Here is a 20754-nt window from a genome sequence, read left to right as displayed (position 1 = left end):
AATCTAGTTTGCAGGTGTAAGTGTTTCCCTTTAATCCCTCTGTCCTTTGCTCAGTGAGGTGATGAAGATGAAAAGTCGCTATGAGGTCGGTCTGGAAAAGCTGGAATCAGCTGCAGAACAAGTGGCTACCATGCAAGTTGAGCTAGAGGCTCTACAGCCACAGCTGCTTGTAGCTAGCAAAGAGGTAGATGAGATGATGGTGGTGATTGAACATGAATCTGTGGAGGTGGCTGAGACAGAGAAGGTGGTGAAAATAGATGAAGCAGTGGCCAACGAACAAGCCATGGCTGCCAAAGCTATCAAGGATGAATGTGATGCTGATCTGGCTGTAGCTATGCCCATCCTGGAGTCGGCCCTGGCTGCGTTGAATACTCTGACCCCTCAGGTAAAAGCTGAATATTTTAATATGGCTCAAAGGCTAAATGTAGTGTACAGCAAATAGTGATTATGATTCTGTCAACAGGATATCACAGTGGTGAAGTCCATGAAAAGCCCACCCACAGCAGTCAAGCTGGTTATGGAGGCAATTTGCATTCTTAAAGGCATCAAACCAGATCGTGTGCCGGACCCCTCAGGCTCTGGTAAAAAAGTGGAAGACTTTTGGGGCCCAGCCAAAAAGCTTCTGGGAGACCTAAGGTTTCTCCAGAGCCTCCATGAGTATGACAAAGATAACATTCCTCCAAATCTTATGGCCATCATCCGCACCAAGTACATTACCAACCCAGACTTTGTGCCAGAAAAGATTAGAACTGCATCCACTGCAGCTGAGGGTATGTGTAAGTGGGTTTGTGCCATGGACAAGTATGACAAGTAAGTAATATTCTCATCTTGTGTTCTTAGTTCTGAAAACTAATGTATATGCACCAAGCCTGGGCAAGCTTTTCAGCCGTCTTAGTGATTAACATGAGGCTTAGTTAGCTTCAAAGGGGTAATAAGTTTCTGCCTGTATACCATGAATATGCCAGGTCCCAAGTGATTCATCTGCAAGGCCAATTCCAAGATATGACTCATTGAAAAGGAAATGTTAGCATCATTATTGTTGTGACATTCTTAAATGCTACTTTTATTTATTGATGCAAAGTTTGTCATAAAATTAAATTTTCCTGTCTGCAGTGAAGTTCTTAATATTTCTCAACAACATTGTCCGGTTTTATTATAAGGATGGCATCGGGTGACACTTTCCATACACAGTAAAAGCCTTAATTTAAAAACAATAAGATGAGATATTATTTAATTCATATTTTCATGCTGCCACGTAGTATGAAGTATTTCATCTTTTATGTTCTGAAAGCAGTCAAGAAGTTGCAGAACTTTGATGTCTGTTAATTCATATTCATGCAGTGTAGATGAGTAATTTTGTAAAGATAAACTAACTCTTTTAGAGTTTAGATGATTAGATCAAATGATTAGATCATTTAGATTTATGAAGATATGATTATATGTTTTTCAGAGTTGCCAAGGTGGTGGCTCCAAAGAAAGAGAAGCTGGCACAGGCTGAAGGGAAGCTAAAGGTGGCCATGGAGGGCTTGAGGAAAAAGCAGGCTGCTCTAAAAGAAGTCCAAGATAAACTTGCAAAGCTTCAGAAGACTTTGGATGCCAATAAAAACAAGAAAGCTGACCTAGAGAGTCAGGTTTGCTATCACTGATGGAGAATCCAATTGATTTTAATAATTGCCATATTTGAAATTTTAAACAGATCTGATCACTGGAAATGATCATATCTATTACGTGTTCTGTAAATGTTAAAATATAACAGTCAGCCGTTTCTCCACTGAATGTAAACAAATGTATGCAGTTATTCATCAACACCAAAAAAAACAACAAAGAAAAGAATATGACACAGACAGGAATCAAGTACACTGTTGTTGAACTGTTGTTCAGTTTCCTTTTGTAATGACATCTTCCAGGTCGATCTTTGCAGTAAGAAGCTGGAGCGAGCAGAGCAGCTCATTGGAGGTTTGGGTGGGGAGAAGACTCGCTGGAGTGAAATGGCCTTACAACTTGGAAACCTCTACAATAACCTGATTGGCGACATCCTCATCTCAGCAGGCATAGTAGCTTACCTGGGAGCATTCACGTCAAGCTACAGACAGGTACAGACCATAGATTGTATTGAAAATAGCTTAATGACTTTTTTTATGGCTCTGCCATAAAAAGCTGATGGTGTATTGTTGTCACTCTAGCTGGAAGGTGGCGAGAACACCTGCATTTGTGAACGCAAGTTTCAAGTTTTCTGAAAATCTTATGAATGTGATAACTTGAAAACGCGGTGAACGCTCTGTATTATTGTAGGGTCTATACCTCAGAATGTAAAGTGCCTTGAGGCCACTTTTGTTGTGATTTGGTGCTATATAAATAAAACAGAAAATTTGTACCATAGGTGCAGCTACTAAAAATCTTAGATGAGTTCAAATCTCAGTGATTTCCACTTCTCTGGGTAGAGTAAGTTTTCTGAAAATCCTGTGAATGTGATAACTTAAGAACAAGACGATGTAGGATTTTGAAATTGATACTATAGGTGTATCTGCCTGGAGTCTGAAGGGTAGCACTGGCAGTCACCAGTATTTTTATTGTTAGCTATTGAAAGCGAAATGCAAATTAGCATTTTAACCCAAAAGATGAATTTCAGCAGTGCTAACACACTAGCTAAACTAAGCTATCAGAAATTTAAAAAGAACACTGGATACACCAGTGTCTTCAGATAAAATGGGCAGGTGATGTATTTGGTAGCAGGTTAGTGTGTTTGTCTGCATCTAGGAAAATGAAGAAAGTCGTTACTTGTAATCTGCTGCTTTCCAGGATCAGACACAGGAGTGGATGAATCTTTGTAAGAGCAGAGAGATCCCATGCTCCCGCAACATGTCTCTAATGAAATCGCTGGGTGATGCAGTAAAAATTCGCGCGTGGACCATCGCTGGCTTGCCCTCGGACAGCTTCTCCATAGATAATGCAATCATAATCTCGTAAGTCCAACTTTCAAAGGCCCAAATATTACAGTAATGTTTAACATTGTATTTACTCTGACTTAAATGGACTTGACTTAAATGATCTTGTTTGTGAATTCTTTACAGAAAACTGAATTAAATTGAAAGGAGAAAGACAGGATTTTGAAAATCTCTCAAAGGCAAAAATAGAAGGAGAAAAGAGAACTTGAAATAGACTTTTCACCAAACTGGCAACCTTTCTGATGATGTGTGCCAGTCATGTGCCATATAATTGCATTAGCAATAAATTTAATAATGCTCTATATTAACAGTTACACACTATATAGAACAACTTTATAGAATTATATTTATTCCCAGATGTTGGCAGCTATCAGCGAATAGTTATCAGCTATTTTGAAACAAAAAAAGATGGCATGTTATCCATAACAGCAAATGAACTGTACAACAGAAAATGCAAATGCTATTTATGGTCTCCTTACAACAATGATAAGAAAAATAAACTGAGCGATATGGCATGTTTGTTAATACAGGGATACACATGTTAATCTGATCTCTGGTCTCCCACTCAGAGACACAGGTCTCCGAGTGTCCAGCGTTCAGACGGCTACCTGAGAGAAAATCTGCTCACACAGATATGTAGAGCCAAATACTGTCAATAATGCCTCTGCAATATTCTGAAGACAGTTAAACTTGACAGGTAGTGATGTCCAGCAGCTGATAATGCAATCTCCATGAACACGCTCAGCTATGGATTCCAGCTGCGTTCGTAGTTCTGCAAACCCCCACATAGTCAAGCTTTTCAGTTCAATCAGCTGCATTTCGATGTCCTCTGTGTCCAGCCAGTTAATGCGAGACAAACCCAGCTGCTCATTAAACCTTTCTGGTTTGATCAGAAAAGAAAACATTGGTCCATACACCTGTCCTGAAAGTCCTGAAAACACATAGTGAATTCTATCTCGAGTCTACGGATGTATCTGTGTATTTCCGTGGGGCTGATGCTGCACTGAGTGGACAGCTCCAAGTGTTGGAATTTAGCCAATTACAAGTTGAATCTGGTGGTTGGGGTTGTTAGCTAAGATACCGTCATTAAGAAGCGGCACAACTAATGTGCCTATGCGAGCTAATTTGTGATGTGCACCGCTGGCCCGGCCATTTATTTTTTTAATGCACCTTCTCAGATTAATTCACTGTCGTGCCCAGGGCTGGACTGGGACAAAAAAATGACCCGGGCATTTTGACTAGAGACAGGCCCACCAGGTATTAAAGGAAAAGCCATAAAGCCTTTGAATGAAAACAAACGCTGTTGTGACAGTGATGTACACTGTCTTGTTGGTATATGTATGATTTCTATACATTTTACATCAGATAAAAACTTTGGTTGTAAGATTCAGATAATTATTTATTAAAAGCGAGACATTTTAAATGAGAATAAGAAAGAAAAGTATTTTTTGTGCCCCCCTCTCCCTCTTAATGCCCTACCTGGCCCCCTGGCAAAACTTTGCTAGACCCACGCCTGCACATTTACCAGCTGTCAGCTACGTAGAAAAGAATCCTGGTGTTATTAGTCTCTCAGAAACAGTTCATGACTTCCCATCAACTCATTCATGTCACCTAAAAGGTAAAGCTGTTTCTCCATCACCTGTTCAGCTCTGATGATTCAGTAAGGACGTCTCCTGGTTTCATCTTCATGTTTCCCTCTCACCAGATATGCAAACCGATATCATGACCAGCAGCTTTACAGCTGTGGCTCCAGGAAACATCAGCTGATACTAGAAATTAATATTAAATAAATTCTAACAACAGCTGATCAAGCTTAAACGTGCTGCTGTTGTTTAGCGCGACATCCGCTGGTTTCCTCTTTCTGGCGCAAAGTGGGCGATAAACAAACAAGAGAGAAAAGCTGATCAGCTGATCATTGATCATTGAAATAGCAAAAAGAGAGGGAGTGGGAGAGAATGAGAGAAGAAGATGCAGCTGACAGCGTAACGACAGAATAACTCCAGCTTTGTGTCTTTTGCATCCTAGCTGAAGTACGGGACAAACTGTGTTCCTTTTCAGCTCAATGTGAAACGCGTAATATTTTCTCTGAATACCAGACGATTCAGTTTTTTACGGGACGGTTGGCAACTCTACTAACGAACCTTATGAATAAAATAAAGTTCACTATCAGCAACATCAAAGCACCCACCCAGCTGTATAGAAACTCCGTCATGCTAGCTAGTAGCAGTACGAGTTATTGTAACTGACTGTAAAAAGTCAGCACAACGAAAATAAACTCCACCTAAACTTTGTTTATATCTGACCCAGATAGACTGCAGGTCATAACTTCTTACCTAAAGTTCAGTTCATTGAGGAGAAGGGTCTCTCCTCCTCCTGCCTCCCCTTTCCCTCATCCACCTGCTGTCCTCGTTGGAAGCTCCTCCATTGCCACCACCAAACAACTGAGTTATTTTTACACATCTGCCAGCATCTGGCCAATCCACTATCTTTCATTGTTTATACCGTAAAAAAACAACAACATAAAAACGAAAAATCACCATTGGGCATACCGGGCCTGGCCAGTCCAGCTATGGTTGTGCCATCAGTTGACCCTTCGTGTGCCAGCTGTGGTATGCATGCCCAGGGTTGCCAACCCCTGCTGTAAACGAAGAACAAAATTGTCCTGTAGTCACAGTACTATTGCCACTGGGGTTCTATCCAGCTGTGAGCTGTCCAACTGCGCTCAGTCGGTTTTCACCTCTCAGCTGCTCTCTGCATCGCAGTTGTTGTTCTTCAGCATTCCCCCCAACCCTGTATGTCTCACAGTTAAAAAGATCTTTCTCATTGACAAGGTGGCCTCATTTGATCACACACTGCTTTGTGTGTGTGTGTGTGTGCGTGTGCGTGTGCGTGTGTGTGTGTGTGTAGTAATGCCAGGCGGTGGCCATTGATGATCGATCCTCAAGGCCAGGCCAACAAGTGGGTGAAAAATATGGAGAAGGCCAACAACCTGCATGTTATTAAACTGAGCGATGCTGACTTTGTACGCACTCTGGAGAATTGTATCCAGTTTGGCACACCAGGTAAGTATAATAATTCTTCTAGTTCAATGTGTCTGCCATGGCTGCCTCGACCACACTGTTGCACTCCCTGTTACTGCCTACTGAGGTCTCTCTTTACCACAGAAACTAATTACTGCTGCCCCAAGACTGCAGCTCTCTTTTGTTCTCTGTTGTTCTGTAGTGGCAAAATTGAAATTAGCTGTTTCTGAGTGAGACATTTCTGAGTGAGCCTTTATTCGGCCTAATGTACTGTTAATATGTCAGACCACTATAGATCACATAAAAGCTCAGGAGAAATCAATTATATGTTCTGCATTTATTTTTTCTCCTGCCCAGTGTTAGACTTAAGCTGCGATGTGTAGGCAGATGTGATGATGTTTTTGGACCATTTTTATGTGTCCAAGTGTGGTTGAGGCAGCCATGGGTCTGATTTTATTAATCTCTGTAGCCCCGAAGTGGAAAAGCATTCAATCCCCAGTGCTGCTGTGTAGATGTGACCTTTTGGTCCTCAAACTGGTTTCAGAAAAGAGCCCACCATGTCTCATAGAAAAGTATACAACATTTTTTTAAAAGTTGTGGTATAATATTGTGGATAATTGCTTCTCATATTATTTTGAAGGGGCCACGGGGGGCAACTTCAAGAAGGAATTAAGACTCAGAAACAGAGAAAGCTGCACCACCATTACAGATACATCTAAATAATGAGCTGACCCAGCCAGCCGCTAGGTCTTTGCTTACTGCGAGGCTAACAGCTCAGAGAGTAACTTGTCCTTTTATGGCGCAAAAGAGTCCCCTGAGGGTACAGTTTCATCCTTCACAGCCTGTTTTCTTATTTCACAGTTTTACAGTTTCTTGCTGTTTGTATTGCCACTTATAATCCTGATGATGCACTACTATTCTTTCTTTTAGCACGGTTGGGCTGGTGCTTTCATGGCAAATCTCCTAGGATATGCATGTGTTTATTAAATTTAAAAACATGCTTTTTAATCTGGTAACATATATTAAATATTTATGCCTATAAAGGGTTGACCTGCTTTGGTAACTAACTTGTAAGAGAAAGTTCATCAGCTATCACTCCATCTGAAAACTGAAGAAAAAGTTAGTTACCACCTAAAGGCAAAATGTCAATTATAGATGGGCTGATGTTGGTAACATGAGAAGAGCATTATCATACTTAATGTGAAATCGTATTAATAATGATGTCATGGGAGTAAGGTGATTGCATTTTCATGTGCTTCACTGATTTCTTGATATTACTCATGTATGCAACTGCAGTGGAAGTTCACGGTTGAGTACTAATCACAGAAAGCTGAAAGACAGTTTGAGTTTAACTTTAATTCATCACATAACTTATAATATATAGTTTATGCGAGCCAGGAATGCATCAGCACAACTATTACAAGTCTCTGTATGGAGTATAAACTTTCGTTGTTGGGAAGGGTCTCCCACTGCTCCTTAATATGATTTTAAAGATTTTTAAATTGAAAGAACATTTTCAAGCAAGATGCAGAGTACTTTCCAGAGGCAGGAACATGGCCACAATGACATGAAGTGAGAGTCCTGCATGAAATAAATGCACCATGAAATAAGTAAAATGACAAGCCGTGACACAATGCAGTACAGCGCATTTAAATCAAAACAACTGAATAAAACTAATATTAGAGAGAGATGTAAAATGAAACATGACAACAGTGAAATGATAATGGTGAAAAAAAGTTGTATTAGATAGTTAAATTGGGTAAAGAATTAAATATCAAAGCCAAAAGACCAGATTAAAGACCATTTATAGTGTATTTTTAACCAGAAAGTGAAACATTTGGTATGAAGAGTCTCTTTTTCACAGGTAGAGCAGGTGACCGTATGCAGGGTTTGAATGCGTGTTTCTCCCAGTTCTGCCAAAATGGCTAACTGGTGATCTATAAGATACTGGTAAAGGTGTTGTAGGTAAAATGCTTTGTCTTGGCTGAAGAGTTTAGAAATATTTGAAGCTTTGAAGCAGCTCAGCTGTTGAGGCAGTAGTGTTGGTCGCCTTAGACAGTTTGACAGCTTTTTATATTTATAAAGACGTCTCTCTTGATTAGAAAAAATATTGATTTGAACATTTTCTGTCAGTGCTGCTGGAGAATGTCGGTGAGGAGCTGGATCCCATCCTGGAGCCTCTGCTGCTTCGACAGACCTTTAAACAGGGCGGTGCATTGTGCATCCGTCTGGGAGACTCTACCATTGAGTATGTTCCTGACTTTCGCTTCTACATCACTACCAAACTACGCAACCCTCACTACCTGCCTGAGACTTCTGTCAAGGTACTGTAGGGATACTGCCGTCACCACTGTTCTGCTTTTCTTCTCCCTACTATAGGATAAAGTGCAGTAATTATAACTATGAAACCTTTTTTCATGTACTGAAGTCCATTTGGAAGGTGCAGTAGGTTGCAGGACTGGTAGTGCAGGTTTGCAGCAGTTTCATTATAATGGCTTGCTGGGAGTTTCACTGGCCCGCTTGTTGGATCAAGTATCTGAACATCCAGAAAGAACTTGAATGGATAAAATTCCCGGCGATTAGCTTTAATGTTTTAATTCTACGTTGTGGAGACACAACAAGTTTCAGTGTTGCTGTAACGAGCCGTATGCAGTCCTCCATGCATTCTTTACTAACCTCTTCCACACAGATGGAGCTACAACCCTTTAATTGTGTCACAGCTAAGGATAGATGTATCTACCACAACAGAGCCAACAAAGAAGGGAATAATAAAACACAAGCACACACATAAACCAACAGAGTCATCTGCAGGCTTCTGCCTTTAAAATATCAATAATATTAGTGATAAATAGCATCATTTAGAACTGATGTTTGATTTTCGTTTTGTTTTTTTATTTAAAGTTTTCATTTGATATCAGATGAGATCTACTTTTCTTCTTTGGCTCTTAGTTATTGATACCACCCAAATGACATTTTTACCTCAATAACACAGTGAATCATTGTTCAGTGATATCACCTATATCACCTTCCCAATGGAACACAGCCCCCATCCACTCTGAAAAAAGGATTCCAAGAAAAGGAGCATTAAAGGAAAATTGCATTACTGAGAGGCAAGGGGTTGGAAAGCATTACAGAAGATCACATTTCAAGCATCTATTTGCAGGGGCTCTCCTCTTTATGGGCAGCCATTAGATTGATTCAACTCATTTTTCACAGCTGGCTCAATTCTTCCCTTTTTTTCCCTCATTTTGCTTAAATCTTTTTTTTGTCTTCTGTACAGTACACTATGAGTTTCCATTATTCCCATTAAACCCTATTTGAAATGCAATAGCTCCAAATACAAGAGTGTAAGCATCTAGAAAAAAAGCCCTTAGAAACGCAAGGGACGAGGCGAGGCAAAGAAGGAGGGTGTATGTGTGAAAAGGACAAACTGGAGATTTATACAGGCTCTGAGTCTTTACCACCAGCTGAGTGGGTCTCACGGCATCAATAGAAATGGAATTAAGCCCCGAAGAAGTGCACTCGTTTATTAGGGCAGAGAGTAGATAGCATATATAGGCTTTTAACCTCCGGGTAAGTGCAGCGCAGGATGACTACGCCTGTGGTAAAAGACACTCCTTCAACTCCTGCAACACCTTTCCACAGAAAAGGAGAAAAAAGTAAATGCATCCTACCTGTACTTTGCCAAGGCTGAAGTAGTTACTGGAATTGATTGGGTAGGAGGTTTGGCCAGGAGAACAGTTCTAAAGCCGAGATGATCAACACTTCACTTTAATGGCTGAGAAAAAGGGCGGACACCTTCCTCTGAAACATACACACGTACATCACTTATTCTTCAACGATTATGTCTCCATAGTTGTACGTGAAGTGGATATTCTGTGTGATGTAGGTGACTCTGCTAAACTTCATGATCACTCCAGAGGGCATTCAAGACCAGCTACTGGGCATTGTGGTAGCCCGGGAGAGGCCTGACCTGGAAGAAGAGAAACAGGCTCTCATTCTGCAGGGAGCAGAGAACAAAAGGTACAGAGGCATATGTTAGACCAAGGTCTAATCCATTCAACTAATTAAATAAAATCTCTACTTCCCAGAGTGAAAAATACTGTAGACTATTAATTCAGAGTTTCTTCCTTTTTTTTCAGACAACTGAAGGAGATTGAGGACAAAATCTTAGAGGTCCTGTCCTCCTCTCAGGGCAACATCCTGGAGGATGAGACTGCCGTCGAGATCCTCTCTGCTTCCAAGGTGCTTGCCAACGAAATCTCAGAGAAGCAGGCCGTGGCCGAGGTGACAGAGAAGAAGATTGATGAGACCCGCATGGGTTACACACCTATTGCCGTGCATTCGGCAATCTTGTTCTTCTCTATTGCTGACCTGGCTAACATTGAACCCATGTACCAATACTCCCTCACCTGGTTTATTAACCTCTTCATCAGCTCCATTGAGAGCTCAGACAAGAGTGATGACTTGGAGCAGAGGTAGGCAGGCCTGACTAATGTACTAGCAAAATACTAGTTCCTGCTGGTCACCAAAACAGTGTTTTAAAGGTCTCTGTTAAAAAAAATTAAATGCAATGCTGGTGACGGTGCATTAATGTGATTAAAGATTATTAAATGATGGCATGCGTCTCTTTTTCAGACTGCAGATCCTGAGAGACCACTTTACCTATACACTGTATGTGAATGTGTGTCGCTCTCTGTTTGAGAAGGATAAGCTACTTTTTTCCCTCTGCCTCACTGTCAGCCTGCTTATGCATAGCAAGCTGGTAGGAATTTACACATGCACAGACACACATTTGATAATGGAGAACACACACATATTGTTTGGGTTTTGTTTTTTTTTAAATAAGTGATTAGATAATCAAACAAGCTCCTTAGTGTCAGTTTTCAGCTCTGGTCTTCTCGAGGATTGTTTTAGATTATCTGTTTCTTCTATTTCCAATTTGCATAAACTACTTATCCAAAGATAATCCCCCAAATTGTCAAGCATTAATCCACTTAATTACAAATTCTGGTCATTCTGCTGCTGTGTTAACAGGACATGTCACTAATTAATGTTTTAGGTGGAAGAGGGGGAGTGGCGCTTCCTTCTAACGGGTGGTGTGGGCCTGGACAACCCCTACTCCAATCCCTGCACCTGGCTGCCTAAAAAGTCTTGGGATGAGATATGCCGCTTGGATGCGATGGAACATTTCAAAGGCCTGCGTCAGGACCTGACAGGCTGCAGAAATGAGTGGAAACAGGTCTATGACAGCCCAGTAAGTCGCCTCTCGCTGGGTTTGTTGAATATAGTAAAAAAAGTATGATGACATTTTTCATTTATTGTTCTAGATTAAACTGCTTTGATGTAGTCTGTATTAAGTACACTTGAAATGAAATATTCAAGTCGGTTTATGTTTTAATTGTGATGATTATGGTTTATAGCATATGAAAATCAGAATTTCAGTGTGCTATTGGTACCATTGCATTGGCAATATTAACAATTATAGGGAAGACTGCTGATTCAAGAAGTAGAATCTGCCTCCATGCACAGGAATGGAGCTACAACTGTCTGAGCCAGAGACCACATCAGAATATTTTACCTGGACTTTTGCTCAGTGGTTCAAAGTCTTCTTTTCAGATGAAAGTGCATTTTGCTTTTTATTCGGAAATCAAAGCATCCTACCGTCTGGAGGAAGAGTGGAGAGAATCAAAAGGTGTTTCAAATCCAGTGAAGTTGGCCAGTGTTGGGTGCTATGTTATCTGCTTATGTTGGTGGTGGTTGGCCCACTGTGTTTTATCGAGTCAGCCATCTACCAGAGCACTTCATGTTTCCATCTACAGAACGCTTTATGTGGATATTTTAGGAAGTGTGTTAACTTCTAGGTGGAAGTGAGTTTGGTTACAGTTTACATCAAACTGGTCCTCTTTTGGTGTCAACAGAGTATTGAAATAAAAACATCTGTCTGCAGTCTGTTAGTTTGATAGATCAGAGTGGATCCACTGACCCAAAGTTTACTTTAGAAAATTAATATGTACATCAAAAGATTTAACAATTATTATTTTTTGTTTGTTTCTATGTTTTTCATCTCGCCCTCTTACCCAAACCTTATAGATTAATTACTTGACGTATTTTTCGGTGTGGGTGTTATCGGTCTGGGCTATTTGTGCAGACTGTGTCCAGCGTGTGGCATGGTGGTGGTTTCCTGGTTTAAACGACCACCAGCTGTTTGAGGCCTTTCTTTGTGGAGGTTGCATGTTCTCAGCGAGGTCTCTTTGAGTATTCTGGCTTCCTCCCACAGTCCAAAGATGCATGTTAACCGGTGATTCTAAATTGTCTGTAGGTATGAATGGTTGTGTCTCTGTGTCACCTTGTTACAAGCTTGTGAGCCTGTCCAGTGTGCACCCTGACTCTTTCCCTGTGACAGCTGGGATAGACTCCAGCCCCAGAATTGGATGTGTAAGTGGAAGAAGATTGATGGATGCATTGAGTGTTTTGGAAGTGCTTGTCTTGTAGACACAGACTAGAGTAAAAGTTGCTGCTTTGCTGGTGAAAGCACAACAAGAAACAGAGTCTTAATGTCTTCTTAATATGAGTAAAAGTGTTTGATTGGCTGTGCAGATGCAAAACAATCAAACCTTGGGAAAACAGTGAATGAGATAAAATAGCAGCATTAAACACAAGGCCAGCTTCGCCCAACTTTAAGCTTAGCAGGGTGGCTCTGTGGAATCTCACAACTGGGGTGCAGCGGCGCTCCCCCTTCCCTGCCTGGGAACAATGTGGATGCAGAGTACTTCAGTTTATATATTCAGTGTAGCATGTATGCTTTGACTATTTTACCACCTTTTGTCTTGGCTAGATTTTTTTTATTAACCATAACATGTGTTCTCACTTTGATTCCACACACATGCCATAATTTGATTCGTTACATTGTTATCTCTTTTTTCTTTTTAGTTTTGTCAATACAACATCACTTCAAATATTGTATTTTTTTTTAAATTAATGATAGATATGCCAAACAAATCATAGGATTAGTTGTTTTCTCATACTGTACCCTCCTATAGTACAAGAAAATGTCTGATTCAAAAATATTGGCCCTGTTCAAATTATCTTTTTTATTAATTTTTAAAGCCACTGATTGATCTGATTTATCTGATTGAAGTTTTAACTTTGTACTTTGTTTTAAGATGCTTTTTTTCAGTTATTATACGTGTAGTGAATATAAAGGGCATACAGAACAAAGGAGGTTGAAGAGGGAAACATTTTCCTGTCAGATTATGATGCACACAGAGACATGCACACAGAGCCTTAAGTCCATCTTTGAAACACCGAGAATCACAAACTGAGGTTTCATCTAATCTAATCAAATCTATTCAGCTCCTGTTGTGCTCCTCACATCTATGCAATCTAAATGCAAGAACAGCTGCTTAATCAATGTGTGGCGCATTCAAACATGCGTGCGGCGTACAGACTTGTGTCTTTACCGTCGCACATACGTACACACAAACCATCTTTGATTTATAATCAACAAAATCAGCCACAACACTTCTGTCTAATTAAATCGAGTTTGTTCCAGTTGTAGAATTCACATTTATTCAATTTTGATGTAAGAACAGCTGTTCAATCAAGCACACGGGCACTCACACACGCTAACACACCCTGTTCACACAGTGAATCCCCAGGAGATCCTAAATAGGTGTATCCATCTCAAAGCACCTGCCAACACACATAGCCAGAAGTCTCTTGACAAACAGCCTGGGGGAAATAATTCCAAAAGTTCCCTCTACCATTGCTCACTTCCTCCGGTGCACTTGTTCCACTAATTAATCAAACATATTGCTGTGACCTAAAACCCATTTCTGTTTTTTTTTCTTCTCTTCCCCATTTCTGTCTGCTTCCATTTGTTGCCTTTCTTCATGCTTTTCATTTGCATGTCTAGTCATGTACAATATTTCTCTATTTTTTTGCACGATTGCACTGATTAACCTTGCCTGTCACCGAAAACTTGACATAATTATTTCTCAGCTGGTATTTGATTAGGATCATTTTGATCAACAGATTTAAAATATCTAGTGCTTTTCTACAGCTATCGCTTAAAATATATATTTATGACATATGACAGGATTAATATTTGGAAAGTTATGCAGTGTGAAACTAAAAGTACTTCCCATGCATACTTAGTCTGAATCAAAACTGACTCTACTTTGTCTATTTACAGGAGCCCCATCAGACTCAGTTTCCTAATGAGTGGCAGGAGAAGCTGAGCCAGTTTCAGAAGATGCTGGTGATTCGCTGTCTCAGGCCAGACAAAGTCAGTCCACATGGGGAATGATCTCTTTTTATAACCTTTTTTTCACATAAAACCTCTAAAACATTCCTTTAACTTGTCCTCAGATTGTTCCCATGGTTCAGGAGTTTGTTTCAGACAAGTTGGGCCGTCACTTCATTGAAGCACCGCCCTTTAACTTAAGTAACACCTTTATAGATAGCCACTGTTGTGCCCCCCTTATCTTCATCCTTTCCCCTGGGTCCGACCCCATGGCGGCTTTGCTCAAGTTTGGAGATGAAAAGGTACAGAGACATTACAACTATAGCTGTCATCCTGCTGTGTGCATCAAACTGTAAATGAAATCAAAATTGCCTCTATAAATGAAAGAAATTCAATCTTAATATTTACCGGGTCTAAAAAAAAGAGAGAGAGAGAGACCTCAGTCAAAAAGCAGCTAAAAAATGAAGTGCACCACTCTTCTTATCTCTCAGGGCTTTACTGGTAACAAACTGACGTCCCTCTCTTTGGGCCAAGGCCAAGGTCCTATTGCTATGCGCATGATTCAGACAGGCATTAATGAAGGCACCTGGGTGGTTCTGCAAAACTGCCACTTGGCCACTTCATGGATGTCAACACTGGAGAGAGTTTGTGAGGTGAGGACATGCACTTTTTCAGTACACAGCAAGTTATATTGTTCCAATATATGCATGTATTTACTTGCTTTTTGCCTCTGTGAGCAGGGGCTGAACCCAGATACCACCCACCCAGACTTCAGGCTGTGGCTTACTAGCTACCCATCTCCCACATTCCCTGTGGCGGTGCTCCAGAATGGTGTTAAGATGACCAACGAGGCTCCAAAAGGTCTCCGCTCCAACATTGCACGTTCCTTCTTAATGGATCCCATCTCTGACCCAGAGTTTTTTGGCAGCTGCAGCAAGCCGGTCAGTATGCAAACATGTCTTGGTGGCTTGCTGTGCATGTCTACCATGGCTCCATCAGTGGGTGGATTTCAGGATGTGTGTGTTTTAGCAGTGGGATACGAGCACCACTATTTATCTTAGATCACATCTTTCATCTGTTCCACCTCCCAGGCTGTGTTCAAGAAGCTATTGTATGGCTTGTGTTTCTTCCACGCCCTGACCCAAGAGAGGAGAAAGTTTGGACCTTTAGGCTGGAACATTCCATACGAGTTCAATGAGACTGACCTCCGGATCTCTGTACAGCAACTACACATGTTCCTGGAGCAGTATCAGGTAGATGTTCTTGAAATGTTTCCATTCACGGGCAATTTTTTTTGCTTACTGTGTTTTTCTCTCCAAAAAACATTGTATTTCATCGAGTGAACACAAGCGTTTAACCAGTTACAAATTCCATGCAGTCTGGGATGTAGTGCTTTCATATAAACTTTACATAGAGCTGTATGAAGTGAGTTTATCTCACATGCAGACCCACATCCACAATGTACTCCTATATAGCTGTCAGCATCTAAGCTCATATTAAAAATTCTGGCTTTTACAACTACCGTCTGCTTTGCTCAAGTATTCCTTTTCATAAGCCATATTCAAAACCCCTCTTGACATTTTTCCACATACAGATAGCACTCCAATCCTCCACCATCCCCTCTTCCTGTGGAAAAAGCAGTAGACATAAACTACTGAGGATCTTTTTGGAACGCAGTGACATTTTCAGCTTGTGGCTGAGTGTTGCTCAGTGCATTTTTAAGTGAAGTCCTCCTCAAGAAAATGCCAAACTGGCCACAACTTCACCCTTCTGCATCCTCACATGCTTTTTTGTGTGCAAATGCTGGTTCTAAAGTGACAGGTGTGTCAGGTCACAGCATTATAACCCCCTGACAAATACTGTGTATGTCCCCTTGGTGCTTCGAAATACTTCTAACCTGTTGTGGTTTTGAATGTGATAGTTTGGATGTTTTATGGTTTCTGGCAGTGGGCTGTAGTTGGATCCTCGGGTTCTGTGGATTGTGGGGTGGGGTCTTTGTTCATCCGGCTTGTTTTACAGCTGTTAAGGATTTTTTGCATTGTGACAGAGCACATTGCTCTGCTGATGAAGCTTCTACCATGAGGAGGGTTTGCAGCAGTGTTGGCTGGTACGAGTCAAAGTAATGTCTGCATGAATGCCATAAGTTTCCCATCGTTTTGTTTCATTTTGCAATGAAGCTGTCTGTGTACATTGAAAATCAACTACCTTTCACTTACCCGCTGTTATGTTCTCTTATGAAATGAATGATTTATTGTGTTTTACAGGAAGTGCCGTTTGATGCCCTCTGTTACATGACCGGTGAGTGTAACTACGGCGGGCGAGTGACTGACGACTGGGACAGACGAACCCTGCGCACGATCCTCTCGATCTTTTACACCCCAAAGATCATCGAGGACCCTGGCTACACATTTGACCCCAGTGGGCTGTACTATGCACCAACTGAGGGAGATGTAAGATATACATAGTCTCAGATAAGATTTTTTTTAAACGAATCACCTCTTTGGTTAAGGTCTGGCTGTAGGCAACAAAATAAGCACAGGATTTATGGTAATATGTCAATACCAGGGAAATGTTTTTGCAGTATTCATGATGCAAAGTCTCACTGATCTGAGTTGACACTCATAGTTCATAGTTTTGCAGATTCTCACTGAAGCAACAATGTAAATAGTCATGAAAATAAAGAAAAACCATTCAATGAAAAGGTTTGTCCAAACCTTTGACTGGTAGTGTATGTATGCTGTATGAATGGATATATGTGATTGGTGTTTTTGTTTTTTATACTTTCTATTCTTTACCCTGCTAATCAAAATGTTGCATGTAGACTCTGATGAAAACTACATGCTGAATGCATCAGTGAAATAATACAGTTCTTCTGTATAAGTGTTCCTTCAGCTTTAACCTCTTCACATGTTCTACTCCTCAGTATTTGCCTTGATGTCACAATATGACCAGGTTTAAGTGCAGTCTGCTAAACTAGCAGATGCTGAGTTTGTTCATGCTGTTGAATTTTTGATATATAGTACAGCATAGGTATGTTATTCACTCGTGTTTTCATTCATATTCAAATATCAGTTACAAAAAGCTGCTGGCAGTATCATTGCCTTAAAATTCAATAAAAGTAAGCTTGGCAGTTTTTCAAGGAAGCATATCGCAGGACTCCTTTGCATTGTTGTTGAGCTACCTTTAAAAAGTCATTAACAGATAAAATGTGTGTAACAAGGCACAGCAGGAAGCCACCATCAGTGAGGGCTGATATATTTGTTAACACTAGTACAATCTATGGTGCACACCATTTTATTTGGCATTTAGTTCTCCAGCACTGCACCCCCCTCCAACCACATATTTTATTCATGAAGCCACATTTACATAGTCATTAAAATAAATGTCAGCAATCTAAGGAGCCGACTTGTTTTTCAGCGAGTGTTATTACTCGAGATGTTTCCTGATGTTGCGTTAAAAAATCGTCCTCTTACTTCACTCGTCCTCTCTCCCTCTGTTTTCTGCATCTCTGTCGCAGTATGACAACTACATCGAATATACCAAGTCGCTGCCACTCAATCCGTCACCAGAAATTTTTGGCATGAACGCCAACGCAGATATCACCAAGGACCAGGCTGAGACTCAACTTCTGTTTGACAGCATCTTGCTTACACAGGTAACGGTACCTTGACCCTTGATAAGTCTGTATTGTATTGATCAGCTGTCACAGGAAGTTCAGACACACATGAGTAATCTTTTAGGAAAAATAAACGGGTATATCCAGGAGTAGTTTGTAGAGATCTTTTTTTACTACCACAGAAATGTAAAAAAAACAGCACTGAGGCCAGACCTCGGCACAAATTAAAAAAAAGAAAGAGCCAGCAGCCTTTGGATGCTTCCCAGGCCAAAGCGCCCCCTCTTGGCCAACATCCCAGATGCTCAGCTGGAATGACCCCACCCACTCTGACCCCGCAAATACATAACACACAAACAAACACAAAATAGACAGACCGGAATACATGCATGGGAACACATTTACCTAGGCACCGAAGCTATTTCTCCCATAAACACACACAGCATCGGTATGCCTCCTGTGGATCTGTTCTAAATATTTTATCGGCCTGCATTAAAATGCACCGTGCAGCATTAATTAAAAACAAAAAAAAATCTAAATAAATATTGCAGTTGCTTTTAGAGAGACTTCTCAAAGAGCAACATTGTGCTTTGAGGCTGCAGAGACACAGTCACAGTGGCTTTGGTGGAGCTGTGTGATCCAGCATCATTATAGCTCAGCTTTGTTAGACGAGGTTAGCTTGTTCAGGATTATATATCTTACTGCTTCCCCGCTCCAGTCGATGTTTGATGGAAATCAAATGTGAGGGATTTTGCATCAAGGCCTACTCGAACATGAAAGAAGTGTGGCTTCTACTGCAAAGTGGAAAGGGTTTTTTATTTATCTGTGTATCCATTTATTTAAAGAACCACCACAGTGTCTTTGACTTCTGAAAAAATATTTCTCTATGCTAGAAGTTTTAAAGTGGATCGACACACAACACTAGAGAAAAATTCCACATTCAGCTCAGCATATATAGTGAAAGTGTATTTTTATAGCATCAGACCTGCGTTGCTACAAAGAGAGAATTATCTCCACATGCATCGTGACTTCTGGATCTCAAGTTAAAATTAGAGCTCCGTGCAGTCTGGCATTTATTCGTATAAATTCCATTCAACAAGATTAATAATGGCTCCAGTCATGTGTGGACTTCATTAGCATCTAATACGATCTCATCAGTCTCAATGACCGATAAACAGGGAGACACTTCAAATGGAATGAAGCAGCTATTTATCATTCTCCTACTGTAACCCTGTTGCCATTAGCCAATGATTATCCATTACCGCTGGCTAGTGACTAAGCATCATATAGGTAAATGGTGCAAGTTGGACTAAGAAGAAAAGCGTAAGAATCACAGATTAGAGTGAATAATTATCACCGTGAATGATCATTATAATTGTTGATAAGAGTGTGTCAAATTACTGCGTGGGAGAAATCGTGGGTAAAATGCAGTGAAGCCTTTCATCTCGCGCTGTATGATGAAATCCTGAGATTATACTTGCAGTGATTCCTCTGTGGACAGTGTTGCAGCTATAACCTGAGAAATGTGTACAAATTAAGAAAGAGAAGGTAAAATAAAATATAAAAACGTTGATATTCTGTGTCATTCCGTGTTCTTTTAGATGCATAAAATGTGAATCACTCAGGCACAAAGATGATGAAATATAAGCAAAGTCGAGTCAGAAGTCAGGCCCTCTTAGCATCAGGGTCTTTTCAGGATCAGAATAGCACCAGTGCAAATGAGTCTTTAAAAGAGAATACATAATTTGACAAGTCAAAGACAGCAAATGGTAATTTTCCCTAAAAATTATGAACTGTCAATCGAGTGAGAACCCCACATCCTGCCTTCCCTTCTCATCAGCCCTCTGTCGCTCTGTTGTGCTCTATGTCTCTGATCAGTCCCGCTCTTCAGGCGGAGATGCCAAATCCTCAGATGACATGGTCTTTGAAGTGGCAGCTGACATCCTCAGTAAGCTGCCTAAAGATTTTGACTTGGAGGCAGCAATGAGCCGCTTTCCTACCAGCTACAACCAGAGCATGAACACAGTGCTGGTGCAGGAGATGGGTCGCTTCAACAACCTGCTCGGCACGATCCGAGACTCTTGCATCAACATTCAGAAGGCCATAAAGGTACGTGGAGAAAGGGCTGGAATGTATCTGCAGTAAATTTGAAGAGTGCCTTTTTTTTAATCATTTTTCACAAGAGAAATATGAAAATATCAAGAATTAAGTGTCGTCACTCAGCAGCCATCTGAGCAAAAGCCTCTAACTAAATAACTGAAAAGAGAACCATAAGTCTTATTTCAGTGGTCATGGGACATAAAAACACTATTATGAATTACTTATAACTCACTTCAAAAAAGCAACACGATCAAAGTGTGTGGCTCATCCCACCAGAGCACAGAGAAAATGTGCTGGTTTACATTAAGGAGACTGTAAGATGAGAAAAAGTACTCCTGGCTAGATCTTTAGTATGATAACAGATATATCAGCAGCCGCACACTTGAAACTGTCATAAACTTCAACTGTGTACTTGCAAATGTACAAGTGACTGGATCATATGTTTCCCAGTTGGGCTCTGTGGTGGCTCTCTGGGAGACAGGTGAGACACTTGGCATTCAGGAGTTTTCCCATCACTTTCTATTGATCGTTTTGAGAGTGCCACGCCTCTCCTTTATACCGCCTCTGGGTAATACCTGACCTACCAGAGAGGGGAGTAAGCATTAAGTGTTTAAGTCTGGTCCAGGTCTCAGGAATCATTGTTGTCTGGATATTGTCCAAATGCCAAATGCTGTGTAATTGCAGTAAATTTGTTTAAGAAAAACAGTTACGCCAAATGATGAATCATCATTGATTTTACATTTCTGTTCAGTGAAAGTAATAATTCATGTGTGGACGCACACCTCTGCTGAATGATTATAGAGGAAACACTGGTAATGCATCCTCAGA

General features: G+C 40.7%; 1 protein-coding gene across 2 annotated transcripts in view; it reads left to right on the top strand.

Annotated features, from left to right (window-relative positions):
- Positions 1-20754, top strand: part of dnah7 (dynein, axonemal, heavy chain 7) — a 73445-nt gene that overhangs the window by 47113 nt on the left and 5578 nt on the right. For both annotated transcript variants that reach the window (XM_087830233.1, XM_087830232.1), the window contains 19 exons: positions 55-385; positions 464-810; positions 1451-1631; positions 1908-2093; positions 2800-2963; positions 5853-6007; positions 8099-8289; positions 9855-9988; positions 10108-10443; positions 10604-10730; positions 11028-11222; positions 14163-14255; positions 14339-14515; positions 14705-14866; positions 14954-15154; positions 15305-15466; positions 16478-16663; positions 17731-17868; positions 19705-19935. In XM_087830233.1, coding sequence (XP_087686359.1) covers positions 55-385; positions 464-810; positions 1451-1631; positions 1908-2093; positions 2800-2963; positions 5853-6007; positions 8099-8289; positions 9855-9988; positions 10108-10443; positions 10604-10730; positions 11028-11222; positions 14163-14255; positions 14339-14515; positions 14705-14866; positions 14954-15154; positions 15305-15466; positions 16478-16663; positions 17731-17868; positions 19705-19935 — 3697 coding nt within the window. The remainder of the gene's footprint in view (positions 1-54; positions 386-463; positions 811-1450; positions 1632-1907; positions 2094-2799; positions 2964-5852; positions 6008-8098; positions 8290-9854; positions 9989-10107; positions 10444-10603; positions 10731-11027; positions 11223-14162; positions 14256-14338; positions 14516-14704; positions 14867-14953; positions 15155-15304; positions 15467-16477; positions 16664-17730; positions 17869-19704; positions 19936-20754) is intronic.

Source organism: Neolamprologus brichardi, chromosome 16 (genome assembly GCF_056152115.1).
Source record: "Neolamprologus brichardi isolate AB-2024 chromosome 16, ASM5615211v1, whole genome shotgun sequence".
Classification (NCBI taxonomy): domain Eukaryota; kingdom Metazoa; phylum Chordata; class Actinopteri; order Cichliformes; family Cichlidae; genus Neolamprologus; species Neolamprologus brichardi.
Note: the sequence above shows the minus strand (reverse complement) of the source record. Positions and strands in the feature narration are given on the sequence as shown.